Source organism: Calypte anna, chromosome 6 (assembly GCF_003957555.1).
Source record: "Calypte anna isolate BGI_N300 chromosome 6, bCalAnn1_v1.p, whole genome shotgun sequence".
NCBI classification, from domain to species: domain Eukaryota; kingdom Metazoa; phylum Chordata; class Aves; order Apodiformes; family Trochilidae; genus Calypte; species Calypte anna.
The window spans coordinates 30,623,724-30,640,334 of NC_044252.1; the positions used below are offsets into that span (position 1 = coordinate 30,623,724).

At 42.8% G+C, this 16,611-nt stretch overlaps 1 protein-coding gene across 4 annotated transcripts in view; it reads left to right on the plus strand.

Annotated features, from left to right (window-relative positions):
* Positions 1-7,017: 7,017 nt before the first annotated feature.
* WDR11 (WD repeat domain 11) overlaps positions 7,018-16,611 on the plus strand; it is a 41,446-nt gene continuing 31,852 nt past the window's right edge. For all 4 annotated transcript variants that reach the window (XM_030453235.1, XM_030453236.1, XM_030453237.1 and 1 more), the window contains exons 1-5: positions 7,018-7,196; positions 8,314-8,425; positions 13,024-13,177; positions 13,644-13,817; positions 14,959-15,145. In XM_030453235.1, coding sequence (XP_030309095.1) covers positions 7,111-7,196; positions 8,314-8,425; positions 13,024-13,177; positions 13,644-13,817; positions 14,959-15,145 — 713 coding nt within the window. In that variant the 5' untranslated portion in view covers positions 7,018-7,110. The remainder of the gene's footprint in view (positions 7,197-8,313; positions 8,426-13,023; positions 13,178-13,643; positions 13,818-14,958; positions 15,146-16,611) is intronic.

Below are 16,611 nucleotides of genomic sequence, written 5' to 3' on the forward strand. Positions count from 1 at the left end.
AATACTGCTGATGCCAACAGACACAGCTCATATAGGATTAAAGGAATATATTTTATTAATGATTGCTGCTATAATGACAGTTTTGGGGGTTTTCATGCATATGGATACATGGCATTTATCTGTTAACAGATTCAATATTTCAGCCAATTTTTTCCTGCCCTGCAGATGTTTATAAGAAGAGGAGTCTTCATATATCATATGTGATGGCTCTTGTGAGGCTTTTACTTCTCCATTACCTTTATCAGTGTTGATAAAACTTGCTTTTTCAGCACTGTTTCAAAGTCAGATCAAATAATTACAGTGCTTATAGAAAACATTTACAGAAGCTCTTTAAATTCTGGAATCTGGACAGTAACATAGCACAACAGAAAAGTATTAAGAACCATTCATTTCTCTCAGTAACTTAATGCCAGGTGAAAAAGTAGTTTAAATTGTGAAAAAAAGCCAGGTCAAGGGTTCTTATTGAAGGAGAAGCCCTTGTGGCCTGCCTTTACTCCACTCACCACATTTTTTTAACCTTTCCTGGGGTTCCCAGAGTAATCTGCACTAATTGCTATTGATTTCTATTTCTTTCTACTTCTCAGAGCTGCCTTCTACCTGCCCTGCCCAGTCTGCCCCACAGCCAGCCATGGGCTCTCTGATGAGATGAAGGACATACAGACTGTAGAGCTTCTTGTAGGCATTGACCCCCAGTTCTGGGCTCTTCCCTGTGCTGCTTTTCTTCCAGAGCCTTTCCAAGAGTCATGTTCCAGCCTGGAAGCAAACCTCAAAAGGTATTTCCTAACCCTACCTCCAGGATGCACCAGGGTCTTTCCCCTGCACACCCAAAAGCCACAAATAAAACCCCAAAACCAAACCATCATCAGTGAACCTCCTTCAGAAGAATCATAGAATGGTTTGGGTTGGAAGGAAACTTGAAAATCATCTAGTCCCCACCCCCTGCCATGGGCAGGGACACCTTCCACCAGCCCAGGTTGCTCCAAGCCCCATCCAACCTGGAATTCAACAACTGCCAGGGATGGGGCAGCCACAGCTTCTCTGGGCAACCTGGGCCAGGGGCTCAGCACCCTCACTGAAGAGAAACAAGATAAACCAGGTGCCTCAAGTTGCCAAAGAGTGGGTGTGAGTCCACCTGTGCCTGGTTAGGGCAGGTCCTCTATTACCAGGGGCCAATAAAGGTGGGACACACACCCACAGAGAGAAGCTCACTCTGGTGCGAGGCAATGGAGAGGTCAGCAGCTCGTCGAGCCTCAGGAGCAAGAAAGGCTCCTCCTGCTACACCTCACAGTAAATAATTTCTTCCTAATATATACCCTAAAACTCCCTTATTTCAGCTTGAAGCTGATCTTTTGAAACATTTTTGACATTTTGAGTTAATGTTTTGGTTTCAGCACCTGTGTGCTCACTCTCTGATTCACAAACCTGGATCTGTTCTGCTGCCAATATCCAGTTACAGTTTATAATTCTGTCTGCTACATGATTTTCTGGTTCTTACAGACTGGTTTCTAGGTGATCATCCTTTGCTTTATTAAAGCTGGCAAAGTGACAAATCCCAAATCAAGTTACCAGGAACTTACATCACTTACACCTTGTGTTCCAAAAACTGAATCTTCTCTTCCTGACTGTGATCAATTGATAATTAGTCCAGACAGGGAAAAACCAAATAAAAAAGTCATAGCACAGCTAGGGAGAAGTCACAGGTCTTCACTGTGCTGAGTAAGAAGGAAAGCAAGCTTTCTGCATCATATTTCCAGAATTTTCCTGAAACTTCTGTTTTTTTCCTATTGTTTACCTGTAAGGCTTTGGTTGTCCAAGATATCAATATATGGAGGAAATCAGATCCTGTTCTCCAGGAAGCTTTTCAAAACAGAGCATTTAGGGTCAACAAAGAATGCAAACTCAGATCAAAACCTTGTGTAACACTCATAAAAGTTAATTTGCTGGGGAAAAAAAATGAGCAACTACAAGGCTGCTACAGAGACCAACTGTGTAATGCCTCATCAGGAACTGATGTCTGCATTCTCTGATCTTTCTCAGGGGAATCAGTAGGAATGGATCTAGAACCTCAATACCAGTGGCCATCCAGAGTATCAAGATAGCCAAGCAACTGCCATGAGGACTGGGGGCCATCAAATGGGGTGAGCAAAATCTTATTTAAATACTGTCACTCTCTGCTTGTTAATGCTGAACTTGGGACTTTATCTTCCACAGATATCTTTTATTTGATATCTTTTATCTTTTATTTGATTCTGTTTTATTATCTCACCAAGTCTTAAGCACCCTCAGTTTCAGTTTCCCTTCATCTTGTAAGAGGCTCAGAGCTCCACTTGGTCACAAACCAGGCCACAGGAGCCACTCTCTTATTTGGGGAGGAGAGACACTGTGATTGAAGTTCCTGCTATGCCACATGCCAGGCTGTTTGTCCCCCTGCCACGTGCAGATTGCACCACCCCAAAGTGAGTTACACACAGTTATTTGGAACCATATGGAGATTTTCCATGGGTGTCTGCCATCTGAATCCTTGGAGTCAGGCAACACTTTTGACATCAGCTTCCCTGGGCACTGGAATCTCAGACAAGTTCAAATATATAATTCTGTGCAGAACACTTAATTGGAAACATTATGCATTATTAAAGAAGAAAAACTGAAGGTTTATGCTCTCATGTGAATCATTTGTGGGCTGAATCCAACCTAATTTTGGATGTGTAGGATATATTACTTGCAGCAATTAGTAACACTTTCCAGGATACAGAAGGTCAGCGTGGTTTCTGGACATCTGCATTTCTGAATTTAGTTTTTAAAAAAAACCTGCAAGACCCAAAACATTAATAACATGGCTTAAAACTTCTTCCACCCATTTAATCCCCAATATACATGAGGACATTGGTTTCTCAATAGCCACTTTACCAAATTCAGAAAATGATTAAATTTACATTTTCATTTGCTGTAGTTATGGAGTTGCAGATGGCTCTTAAAATCACTCTTCTCTTCCTTGTCCATCATTCTTTCACAAAGAAGATCTTTGAGATTTCTTCTTCCTTACATATTTATGTCATGGACCATCAGGTTGTCAGCAACATGGATTGAAAAAAAATCTTCCTTTGAGTAGGAAGGAAGTAATCAAATTACTTTTGGTAATAGGTCCTGGAGCAGGTCCAAAGGAGGCAACTGGGCTGGTGAAGGGACTCGAGCACAGACCCTGTGAGGAGAGGCTGAGGGAGCTGGGGGTGTTCAGCCTGGAGAAGAGGAGGCTCGGGGGAGACCTCATCACTCTCTCCAACTCCCTGAAAGGAGGTTGGAGCCAGGGGGGGGTTGGGCTCTTTTCCCAGGCAACTCTCAGCAAGACAAAAGGGCATGGTCTCAAGTCGTGCCAGGGGAGGTTTGGGTTGGAGATTAGAAAGAATTTCTTTCTGGAGAGGGTGATCAGGCATTGGAATGGGCTGCCCAGGGAAGTAGTGGATTCTCCGTGTCTGGAGATATTTCAAAAGAGACTGGATGTGGCACTCAGTGCCATGGGCTGGGAACTGCAGCAGTAGTGGATTAAGGGTTGGACTTGATGATCTCTGAGGTCCCTTCTAACCCACCCAATTCTATGATTCTATAATGTAGTGGAACAAAGCAACCAGATGCCTCTAATTGACGAGGAGTGGGTGTGAGCTTGTATCAAGTCCACCTGTGCCCAATTAGGGCAGGCCCCCTACTGAGCATGTGCAGGACCAGGGGGCCAATAAAAGGTGAGGCTCACACCCACAGACTAGCTCACTCTTGGGCTAGTCAAGAGAGAGGCTGGTAGCTCTTCGAGCAACAGACTGATCTGGGCTAGTTCCACTTTGTGAGTGATAGACTTAGAGCACAGGTCACAAGTATGTACTGCAACACCTAGTTAGACCTTGAGGCGCGGATCCCTTAAGAAAGGTTTGTCTCGCAACACTATGAAACGGTAAACACATCTTTTCTCAGATTGAGGGGACATTTCCAAAGCTCTGAAAGACTCCCAGCATCTTTCCTTTTGCCCATTCTCTGGGTTATTTAGTGGCATCTATTGCAGAGTGCCTCACACCCCAGGCACAAAACTCTCTTTTGTTGCTGGGTAAGGATGTGGTTGCTCCTTCTTCCTTCTTGGAGTGCTGGGCTGAAAGATCCAGTTGCTGATTCTGAATGCAGAGCTCTCAGCTGTCTCCTTCAGAAATGACAGTGCCATGGCAGGTCAAGGGATGGGGAGCCTGTTTTCCCAAGGGAATCACCTTCCTGGGACACAGAACCTGGGATGTGCCACAGCTGCCTTCACACCTGGTGACCTCAAGCTGCCAGGTGCAGAAGGAAAACTTGTTTGGAAGGAGCTGGTTGTCATTTGAGGAGGTTCCAGATGTGGGGGCATGGAGCTGAGGATCTGGAAAGGTGCAAACACAGCTGTGAGGCTCTTCGAGGCAAAGGACAAGGCTCTGCAAGGCTCCTGCTCTGTGCATGAGTCCTGGCCTCACTTCTGTGCATGGTTTTCAGTGTCACTTCAACAAGAGACATTTGGCTCAGGAGAAAACCTGAGGAGCTTTAAATGCAAGGAGAAGAACTGACAAATCTAAGGGAACGTGGTCTGTGAGGCACAGAGAACTCTTCCTGACAGGATACATGAATTAGTTACAAATCCTGACTTCAAACAGGGGTTTGTACAAGGGAAAATGCAACAGCACACACTCTGGAATCCTGGTTATTCCCTGGGGGATCCCAGGAGCTCCTGGAGCTCTGCCTTAAGGCCCTGGAAACTAAAGAAGTCCCAGGAGCTTTCAGAGGATTATTCATGCAGTAATTATTATTACATAAAAGAGGAACCTGAAAGAGGCAGACTGTGCACACATTTTCATGTCCAAACTCACAGAAGAATTATTTATGAGCTGAAAGCTATGCAAAATCTATTTTTACTATTTTTGGGTGTTTTTTTTTCTCTCTTATGATCATCCACAGCCACATTCTCTGTATGTACAGTGTGAGGAATATTGGAGCTGAAGCTGACTGGCATGAAGTCTCTCCCAGTGGGTACCATGAGTAGATAAGGAGCAGGAGAATGTCCAAGGACACAGAGAAAAAAAAATGAGACTTAACAAAAAATAACTAAAATTAATGAAGTTAGTGGCTGCTCAGGCTCCTACAGAATTGATCTCTGGAGGCATAGATCATGTCCTTGAAAGGCAGCAAAGAAAAAGGAATAAAAACTTTCTCTACTTCTAAAAAATAGTTTAAAAAAAAAAGGATTTCAGCTTTCAAGGGCAGAGATTTTGGGAGGAAGGTTTTGAGAAGTAAGTTCCAATTCTAAAGTGACCTGAAAAGGGTCACACAGCAATGTGCTGTGTCTCATGAGCAGATTCCTTGAGAAGAGAGTTGGAAAAGACACCAGCTGCAGATTGTTTCTCCAGTGCCCATATGCACTGAAAAGGAACAGCACTGTTTGCATCTTGTGACAAAGTGACACTGCAGACATTTCAGAAACTTGAGGCTGAGGATCTTGCCGACTTTGGCCATCTAGTGGCATCTTTTTCACTACAAAAAAACCCAACCAAACAGATAACCAATTACTATCCATCTCCATTCTGAAGAGAAACAAAGCCCCAGAGCCTGTGCATGAAGGTGCTGGGAGCTACGTGGTTCCGACTATCTCCTGAATGTTTTGGCACACAAATCATCTCTGGATCTTCCAGAGCTTTGCTGCTTGCTGTGCTCCAGTGCCAATGTTCAGAGTTCTTGCAGCTGCTTGGGGATGAGGCTGGGGATGGGTTGTCTGAGGTGGCACCCAGTGCTTTGCACTGCTGTGACCCAGGGGTGGCTGCAAGAGGGCTGTCACTGCTGCATTTCTCCCTTGAGGAGGTAACTTTGGGGCAGAAATCACAGGATCAGCTGGGTTGAGAAGGACCTCTGAGATCATCAACTCCAACCCTGGTTCTCAGACCACATTCAGAATGCCACATTCAGTCTCTTCTTAAAAACCTCCAGGGATGGAGAATCCACCCCCTCCCTGGGCAGCCCATTCCAATGTCTGATCACCCTCTCTGCAAATAATTTTTTCCTAATATCCAACCTAAACCTCCCCTAGCAGAGTTTAAGCCCATGGCCTCTTGTCTTACTGAGAGCTGCCTGGGAGAAGAGGGCTGTCACTGCAAGAGGGCTGTCACTGCTGCATTTCTCCCTTGAGGAGGTAACTTTGGGGCAGAAATCACAGAATCAGCCAGGTTGGGAAGGACCTCTGAGATCATCAACCCTGGTTCCCAGCCCATGGCACTGAGTGCCACATCCAGTCTCTTTTGAAATATCTCCAGACACGGAGAATCCACTACTTCCCTGGGCAGCCCATTCCAATGCCTGATCACCCTCTCCAGAAAGAAATTCTTTCTAATCTCCAACCTAAACCTCCCCTGGCACAACTTGAGACCCTGCCCTCTTGTCTTACTGAGAGTTGCCTGGGAAAAGAGCCCAACCCCCCCCTGGCTCCAACCTCCTTTCAGGGAGTTGTAGAGAGTGATGAGGTCTCCCCTGAGCCTCCTCTTCTTTAGGCTGAACACCCCCAGCTCCCTCAGCCTCTCCTCACAGGACTTGTGCTGGATCCCTTCACAGCCTCCTTGCTCTCAGCCTCAATGGGGGGGATGAAATCTGCTGGAGCTGAGAGCGGCTCCTGCAGCACCCACAGCCCTGGAGCTGAGCCAGGGAGCCCTTGGTGTCCTGAGCTGCCTTCAGGTACCACAGACCCAACCCGGTTCTCTTCAGCAGACCCGGCCCGGCCCGGCCCGGCCCGGCCCAGCCCAACCCAACCCAACCCCCGGGGCCACCTCTATGCCCATGTCCCGTTACCCTTCCGGGCTGCCAGGTTAAAGCCAACAAGCAGCAAAACCCATCTCCCCTGGGCTGCGTGGCAGTCCTAGAGCTCGCTAGAGCTCGGGCGGGACCTTCCGAACCCGGTTCGGCCCACACCCCCGCCCCGGAACTGCCTTTACCGAGCCACAGACCCCGTCGGACCCCGTTAGGAAGGAGCCGCGGCTCCGCTTCCGGCGGGGCGGTGCTGGGCAGGGCCGCGGCGCCATCCGCCACCGGCAGCCCGGGCCGGGCCCGGCGCTCCCCGGCCTCGCCATGCAGCGCTTCACGGTGAACATCAAACTGCCCGCACGGACCCTGACCGGAGCCCTCAGCCCCCACAACAGAGGGGCGGCGGATTGGTGAGGGGCCGGGAGGGCTGCGGGGGGTCGATGAGGGGAGAGGGGGCGGCTGAGGCGGCCCCGCCGCTCCTTCACCTCAGCCCGGGCCGGCTCTGCCTCTTCCCGGTGTCTGCCAGGCTGTGGAGAACCGGCTGGCTCCTCCTGCCTGGGGTCCGGTCCTTTCCGGGTGGGGGTCACCGAGAATATTTTTTGGGGGGGTTTTGGGTTTTTTTCCCTCCACGCCGCGCTGGGGTGTCCGAGGCACCTTGCCAGGCACTGGGAAAGCTCCTGGGATTCCCGTTTTCTCCCCGTTCCTTGCTGGAGAGGTGGGAACCCGCTGGAGCTGCTGCTGGGAGGCTGTGAGGGGAAAGGCTGTGGCCATCCAGGGCCCTTCTGGCAATGACATTTGGAGCTTTGGCCAGGATTTTGTTGCTGCCATGAACTGTGGAGATCAGAGCAGCTTCTTCTCATCTCTGTTCTTTTCCAGAGTCTGTTTGTTTGTTTGGGGTTTTGTTTTTTTTTTTTTTAAATTCGTGGCTCTAGGCGATGAGTTGAGTCGGCTGTGCTGGGAAGCATTGCCCTGAGAGTGCTGAACCTGAGGGAGAGAAAAGGAGCTGGGTCGATTTATTTTGTAAAACTGTGGCCTTTGGGTCTGTCAGCTGGCACTGAAGTAGTTTGGAACTTTGTTTTTTCTGTGTTGAGTGTTCCTGCCTGCTTGGTGGTCACTGTTTCTTTACAGCTGTCATTTGGGGGCTGTGTTGACCTCCCCTGAAGTCAGACACAGCTCAGATTTTCTCTCTTTCTCTAGCCATTCCTTACGTGCTCATTTATTTTTTTGTTAAAAATAAAATAAATTTGGAAATGCCCTTCACGAATCCCTAAGCAATGTGTTCAATTTACAGAGCAGCTTTTTATAAATGGACCAAAAGAGCTGCCTAAGGTTCCATCAGCAAAGGGTTCAGCACTCAGTGCAGCAATGACATTATAAAATGCTTTTGAGTTTTATGTTATTAAGTAGTTTTTAGTGGGTGATGTTTGTAACCAGTAGCATCCAACTTTAAAAAAAAAAGCCTCTTTCTTGATGTTAAGTGCTGGGGTTTTTTGTCTTCTTCTTTGATGGGGTTGTATCCTTTTCTAGGGGCTGGCAAGGTTTAATTGCATATGGGTGCCATTCCCTTGTGCTGATAATTGATGCCAACACTGCCCAGACTTTGCAGGTTTTGGAAAGGCACAAAGCTGGTGTTGTCAAGGTAAGACATGTTTCACTTGATGCTGGAGTAGGTATTCTACTTCTAAATCACTAGAAATACTTCACATTAGATCATAGAATCATAGAATTGGCTGGGTTGGAAGGGACCTCAGAGATCAAGTCCAACCCTTGATCCACTACTGCTGCAGTTCCCAGCCCATGGCACTCAGTGCCACATCCAGGCTCTTTGGAAATATCTCCAGACACGGAGAATCCACCCCTTCCCTGGGCAGCCCATTCCAATGCCTGATCACCCTCTCCAGAAAGAAATTCTTTCTAATCTCCAACCTAAACCTCCCCTGGCACAACTTGAGACCCTGCCCTCTTGTCTTGCTGAGAGTTGCCTGGGAAAAGAGCCCAACCCCCCCCTGGCTCCAACCTCCTTTCAGGGAGTTGTAGAGAGTGATGAGGTCTCCCCTGAGCCTCCTCTTCTCCAGCCTCAACACCCCCAGCTCCCTCAGCCTCTCCTCATAGGGTCTGTGCTCGAGTCCCTTCACCAGCCCAGTTGCCTCCTTTGGACCTGCTCCAGGACCTCGATATCTTTCCTGAACTGAGGGGCCCAGATGGCACTTGACTTTTAAATAGAACCCTGTGCTAAAATACCTGTATTTTATATGATCTCTTTTACAGCTAAAGCAAACAGTAGGTGCTGAAATTTGAGCTGAGTTTGATGGTATAACTTTATGAAGGTATAGAAAGTACAGAATATATAGAAACATTTGTAATTCTGTGATTGGGTAGTGGCACAGAACACAGCTTTCTAAGAAAGCTTTTAGTAAGTCAGAATTTAAAAAAGCATTACAAAATCTCAGGTGAATCTCTGTTGATTCCTGTTGTGAGGGTGTAACCAGTGCACCATTCAACTAGAAAGGTGCTTTAAAGTTTTTGTTGTGTCCTTATGTATAGAAAGGAACAATAACATACAAAATAGCATTTCTTTGAGCCATAAGAAATGGCTAAAAATTAGGCTTAAATGTAAGGTACCTGTACTTTAAAATTCCTTGATTTGAAACTTCAGAAAAGCTTCAGTTTCACTTTGGATCAAGTGTGGAACAGAATGTATTTTTTTTTTTTTTTTTTTTACTGTGGAGAATGACAGTCAGGGTTTAGAGGAATGTTTGGCTGGCAGATGTAATGTTTGATAGTCCTGAGCCCAAATGCAATATTAGAAGGCAGTCAGTAATTTATGAAGTAAAATGGATATATATGGATATATATATGGATATATATAAAATGGATATATATATGAATATAGCTGGATTTGTGGATTAATTTTTTTTTTTTTGGCAAAAGAATAAGCTTGAATGTTCCTTCCAGAAACTGCACAGTTTTTTCATGTGTATTTCCTTCAAACAGACCATCTTGATACACTAATAATGTATCAGATGTGGCTACTCCAATATTTAAAAATTAAACACAATTATTTTATTGGCTTTTATATATGCTGCCTTCTGTAATGTATTTTCTAGTGTATTTCAGTGCTACAGAGTCCACTTAAGTGTATTTTTCTTATCACAGTGAACAAACTGTTCAACTCCTGACTGAAAATATTGAGTAGGTTAAACTGATGTAAATCCATCCAAATTCTTGGCCAAGAGATGCACATATAATGACACTGTAACTTTGAAAAATGGTTGTAAAATAAGGAATTAGTTTTACTGCATTAAAGAGAATCATGAAACTGACTGGAAAAACAGGAAGGTGGAAAGGTTAGGTTTAAAAATAGACACTTTATGGTTTTTCAGATTTGCTGTGACATAGTTAAAACTCATGCTAAAGTTTCACAAAGGACCAAAACCTCATTTTTTTCCCAGCATGTTGGTGTACTCACCCCAATCTTTCAGTGAAGTTTGAGGATTCTCAGGGTTACTGAGACACTGGTGTCAGCTTAGGGTTTGTGCTGCTGTAAGAAATGGTTTCTTTAGTGGCAGGTGTGAGGCAACTTCTCTGAGTGTCAGGGAGGAGAGGTTATTCCTCAGTTATCTCAGAGCAAAGGTGTGTACACGACAGCAGCTGTGGAGCAAGGGCACTAAATCAATGCCTTTGCTGGCCTTTTGGCCACTTGTTTGGGTAAACACATGCTTAGCCTCAGTCTTTACCCTTTAATATTCCAATTTTTATAATATTCTGTTTAATAATATATGTTTATAACATTTTTGTATTTTTATAATATTTTATAAAAGTATGTTATTATTTTATAATATTCCCTTTACCCTTTAATAGTCCAGTTTTTTAGTAGTTCAGTTTCTTAATATTCCAATTTTAATATTCCAATAACTGTAATTGTGTAAAAAAATAAGTATAAAAAAAGAAAATGTAAGTGGCATGGAGGTAGCAGGTCTAATGATAACTCTGCTTTAAAATGTCCACTTACTTTAGGTAATGAGTTGTGGTAAACTTAGTTTTATAGCCACGCAATTATTGTAATGATCCATTTTAATGTGCTTCAGTGATATTCACTAGCTTTGAGAAGCAGCCTTTTTTCAATAAGAAACCAAATGCTGAAGTCCAAATAGTTTCTGTATTATTTATGAGACAACTTTACAAAACCCCTTCCTTGTACTTTATTAGAAGTAGCCTGCATGAAAATGACTAATTTATGAGGAGGAAGAATGAAGAGAAATTCTGTTCTGCTTTAAACAGACATTAAATGAGAAATTATTGAGGCCATGGTCATTTCAGATACCTCTACATGTATTTGTAAGAAATTCTCTTAAATTCCTAGCTGAGTTCTTTCTTTGTTTGTAAATGCTGGAAGCTTAAACAAGCTGGAAGGGATCTGTGAGAAGCTGTCTGTGTATGACTTAAACTCTTTGTAGAACAGATTCACACCAGCAACTCAGTCAGCAGGGGAGCTTTTTCTCCAAAGCCCTCCTTCAGATTTGAAACATTTCAATACACACCACCACCTGGAATCATAGAATCAGCTGGGTTGGAAGGGACCTCAGAGATCATCAAGTCCAACCCTTGATCCACTACTGCTGCAGTTCCCAGCCCATGGCACTCAGTGCCACATCCAGGCTCTTTTGAAATATCTCCAGACACAGAGAATCCACTACTTCCCTGGGCAGCCCATTCCAATGCCTGATCACCCTCTCCAGAAAGAAATTCTTTCTAATCTCCAACCCAAACCTCCCCTGGCACAACTTGAGACCCTGCCCTCTTGTCTTGTTGAGAGTTGCCTGGGAAAAGAGCCCAACCCCCCCCTGGCTCCAACCTCCTTTCAGGGAGTTGTAGAGAGTGATGAGGTCTCCCCTGAGCCTCCTCTTCTCCAGGCTGAACATCCCCAGCTCCCTCAGCCTCTCCTCATAGGATCTGTGCTCGAGTCCCTTCACCAGCCCAGTTGCCTCCTTTGGACCTGCTCCAGGACCTCAATCTCCTTCCTGAGCTGAGGGGCCCAGAACTGGACACAGGACTCGAGGTGTGGCCTCACCAGGGCTGAGTATAGGGGCAGAATCCCTTCCTTGGACCTGCTGGCCACGCTGTTCCTGATCCAGGCCAGGATGCCATTGGCCTTGGCCACCTGGGCACACTGCTGGCTCATGTTCAGCTTCCTGTCAATCCAAACTCCAAGGTCCCTCTCTGTCTGGCAATCAGAGAGCAAAGAGAAAAGCAATTGTTTCATCATCCTTTGGCAGTCTGATTAACTGGTTTTTCTTTTCAAAAATTCTTCCTCACATCTGGGTGTTATAACCATGTCTGGAATAGGTAATGGTTGCAGTGAAATGGATCCATCTCACTTAGCAGGTAAATTCCCATTAACCTGGCATTAAAATTTCTTTCTTTTGTAATTGCCCTCAGTCTCTCTTTGGGGCAGAAGTTCACCTTTTTTTTGCAGATAGCAAAACAAGTTCATATTGAATAGATAAGGAAGGAGTCAGTATTACGTCCTTAGATTATAAACAGAATTGTAGACAGAGTGTTTCAGATTGCAAGACACTCAGTTTTCATGAACTTTGCCAAACTTTCAAGCCCATGAAGCTTGAAATCCCAAACCAGAAAATGGTGTTTGGAAATCAGTGGTGGTGACAGTCTGAAAAGGACTAAAAAGATCAAAATACAGTGATAGCTTGACAAAATACCATGAATGACTTACCTTCCTTCCACCCCAATACCTGAGATATATTTGACATAGGAGGAAATAATGCTTTATGATGTATTTAAAAGTTGGATGGTAAATTTTCATCTTGTTTGAAAAGTTAAATTTTCAAGCTGTTTTGGTAATCAGTGAGGGAAGGTTTGTTTGTAGTTGCCCACAGAACCTTAAAGATTTAGTGCCTTCTAAATATTTGAGTGAAGTTTTTGTATACATAGCATGTATTTATGGCTTGTTGTAGTCCAGGAATAAGGATTGTTGATTTATGTAATTTGAAAATATCACTAATGCAGTCATGCAGCACATTTGAAACAAACTTTTAATTTGCACAACTGAGAGTAGCTTAAAGATGTTCTTACACTGATGCTATTTATTATTAACTGCTACTATGCCTTTTTTTTATTTTTGAGGTCATTATTACTTGCTTATCTCTCTGAAAAACAGGAAGTAAGGTGTCTTGTATATATTTGCTGCCTTTGACCACTTTCCATCTATATTTTCAGGTTAAATGGGCTAAAGAAAATTACCATCACAATCTTGGCTCTCCATATTCTTTACGCTTGGCTTCTGCTGATGTTACTGGGAAGATCATTGTGTGGGATGTGGCAACAGGAGCAGCTCGTTGTGAAATACAAGAACATGCAAAACCAATCCAAGGTAATGGTAGTGATGTTTGTTTGGAGGTTACTTGACGGAGCATCCCTAGAAATCCATCCCCAAGGCTTTGCAAACTGTGCTCAGTTCTGCCATTGAATTTTGCTGTTGGGATTGGTAGCCTTGGCTATGTTTGTCTGTTTCTTTTCTGGGTAAACCTAAGACTTGTTGCCTCCCAGGGGGATGCTGTGATGTTTAAGATTGTCCAAGATGTTTTGACAAAAAGTTACAGGCTATTTTGTTCATGTTATTGATTAAAACAATAATTCCTACAGTCCCAAGTGCATAAAGTCAGGCCATAAATGGAATTTATTTTTTGGATCTGTGAAATAAAAACATCTTGTTGCTCACAAGTCACTCATCATTTCTTTAAACTTGAGGTATAACAGAAGAATAATAACTTTAAAATACAACACATTTTTTTTGAAAATTAACTACACTGTTTGTTCTTCCTTCTTTCTTGTGACAGACATGCAGTGGCTGTGGAATCAAGATGCTTCTAGAGATTTACTGCTTGCAGTTCACCCACCCAATTATATTGTGCTGTGGAATGCAGACACAGGCACCAAACTTTGGAAGAAAAGTTATGCTGAAAATATCCTGTCTTTTTCATTTGACCCCTTTGATCCATCACACTTAGCTTGTAAGTTTTGATGTATAAAACAGTGTGACCTTAATATGTGTGGCCAGGAAAAATGTTAATATTGATATTAAGTTAATAGATTGGGGAGAATAATGTCATTAATGACCAGAAGTCTCAAAACAAAGACAGGGGAGTCTTTGGCCAGTGTGCAGTCTTCTGCAATGAGATGCCAAAAGTAGAAAAGAAGGTAGTAGTTATCTGAAAAGAAATATTTGAGGCTCTTGAAAGAAGGTGGAAAGCATGGAGACAGGGATCTGGAGGAAGCCAAGTATAATGAGCCCTGTTAAACTGATGCAAAAAAAAAAAAAGAAAAAAGATAATTGAGGATGGATGCAGAGGGAGAATCCAGTGAGTTGAGTAGACCAAGAATAAATGTTTCAACAGAAAGGATTCTTCTTTGCAGAATCTGTAAACATCAGCTTCAGAAGCAGTTTAGAAGTTAATGGGGGTGCAGTGTAGATTTGTTTCCATTTTAGCAGAAGAAAACTGAAAAATAGAAAAGTCACCATTTTATTCTTTAATTTAACCTGCTCACTCTTGATCTGTTATAAGACAGTGCAGCTTCCAAGCTTTGTATTTGTGTTCTTTATCTGCTGTAACATTAAACCATCTATAAAAATGTTGTAAGATCCTAACTAAATCTTTACAGCTTAGCTGAAGCTTCATTCTGTAACATAAATAATGTGAGTTCAGGATTCTTTGAGCCATGCTCTGCATGACAAAAAAAAAAAAAATGGCAACCTAGCCAATGGGGGAACATCCCTGCCTTCTGTTTGCATTGTGAAGCTTAAAGAAAAATACTTGATGAAAGAGAATAACTACTGAATAAACCAGAGGTATCTGCCAGAGGTCCCCACAGTATGTTTTAATTATAGACTTAATTTTCAAAAATTGAGTTTTGCAGTTATTAATGAATTATAATGAACCACCTGCTTCTCTTTCTGTAGAAGGTCCTGGTTGTCTGGAACGATGAGTTTTCTACCTAATGCAGTTATACTAAAGTTATTAGCATTTTTTATCCCCCTCACCAAAATTTCATTAAAATGGAACCCCACAATCAATTTTCAGATGTATTTTGCTATAATAAAAATTGGTTTTATTATATTAATAGTAATAATAATTATTATATTGTTATTAACAGTGCTCACCAGTGAAGGAATAGTGTTCATCTCTGACTTCTCTCCGTCCAAAGCTCCTGCCAGCTCAGGGAAGAAAGTTTACATCACAAGTCCCCACTCCAGTCCTTCTCATAACAAGCTGGCTGCTGCTACAGGGGCCAAAAAGGCTCTTGATAAAGTAAAAATCTTAATCAGTAATGAAAAACCAAGGTAGGTTGCAAATATTTGTTCTCAGATAATGTTTTGTGTAATTGTATTTTTTAGAGATTTAACTAGATTAAAGCCTACAAGATAATTAGCTTTAAAAAAGAAAATCCATGGAGGCAGGCAGGTGTTTGGGTGTCTTACATGAGGACATGGACAGTCATTCATCCAGTTCTGTTCATAAAACCAGCCATATCATCCCACCATGTTTTACATAAGTTAATGACATAATGTTCTCCTGTTTTTAATGGATTTTTATGCATGTGTAAATTCAGAAACATTATTTTTGGAGGAAAAAAAAAAAAGGTGAAAATGGGCTAATGTAATATTGCAGTTGTTGAATGCAGCTGTTAGGGATGTAACACTAGAATTAAAATTCTTTAAGTACTGATACCTGAGCTGTCATTCTGCTGTTGTATGTGATACTGCAGTAGGAGGTATTTTTAAGTTAAAAGTGTATAATTCAAGTTAGAATTTCTACATATATGTTTGTCTATTTTTTGTCTATATATTGTCTATATATTTTTGTCTATTATTTGTCTATTTTTTTTGTCTTCTAAAACTGAAGTTGTTGCAGTTTGAGATTTGGTCGTTTTTTATTATTATTAGAAATTCTCTAGATCACTTTCCTTTGGTTGGTATAAATTTTTTTTCCTTTTGTACTTTCTATTTGAGTAATAAAAATATTTCTCAAACATCTGAAGAATTTGAGAACAAACTAATCAGACTGTACTGTCAGTTTGCACTTGAACCCCAAATTTCCTGCAAATACGAAATGCCTACTCTGTTTTAATAAGGTTTAAATTGCAGACTTTTTAATATGAAGTTAAAGGGCACAATCTTGTCAATTTGTGTTTTATAATGCTTGATTTGTGCTACATTGGGTGGAACACCTGATTTGTAAATACTGAGAGAGCACATCTGCTGCTGCAGCCTTTTGTGTGCTCCATGCTCACAGCAGATGAGCAGAGATCCTCATCTCTTCCTGCATTCTCCTGTTTGCATTTTAAGTTCTATGTGAACATTGCCAAGGGTGTGATTATCTTCTCTTTTTCTCCCTCATTTTCCATCTAAAACACCTGAAATTAGTAAAATGGAAAAAAAGGGGAATAAAAAATTGTAGCATCAATGGTTTACCTGGTGTTCTGTGAGTTCAGGGAAACTTTGGGGAGAGAGGAACAGGAGATTGTCAGGAAAGGGATGGCAGGGACAAGGTGAATCATTCCCTTGAAGCAAGGAATGCAGTGTGAGGAGAGTGTAAGGAGTGTTTAGTGTGTGGTAGAATGAGAAGATTAAAAAAACCTGGAAGGGATGATGCATTAAATCAGATCAGAGCCCTTGGAATCTGAGCACAGTGTGAGGATGCTTTTCTTCAGTGTGACTGAATGCAATCCTCTGGATTGCATGTGCCTAATGAACCTCTCTGCATTACAGTCCACAAAATTATGAACATTCCTGCTCTTTGCTGCTTC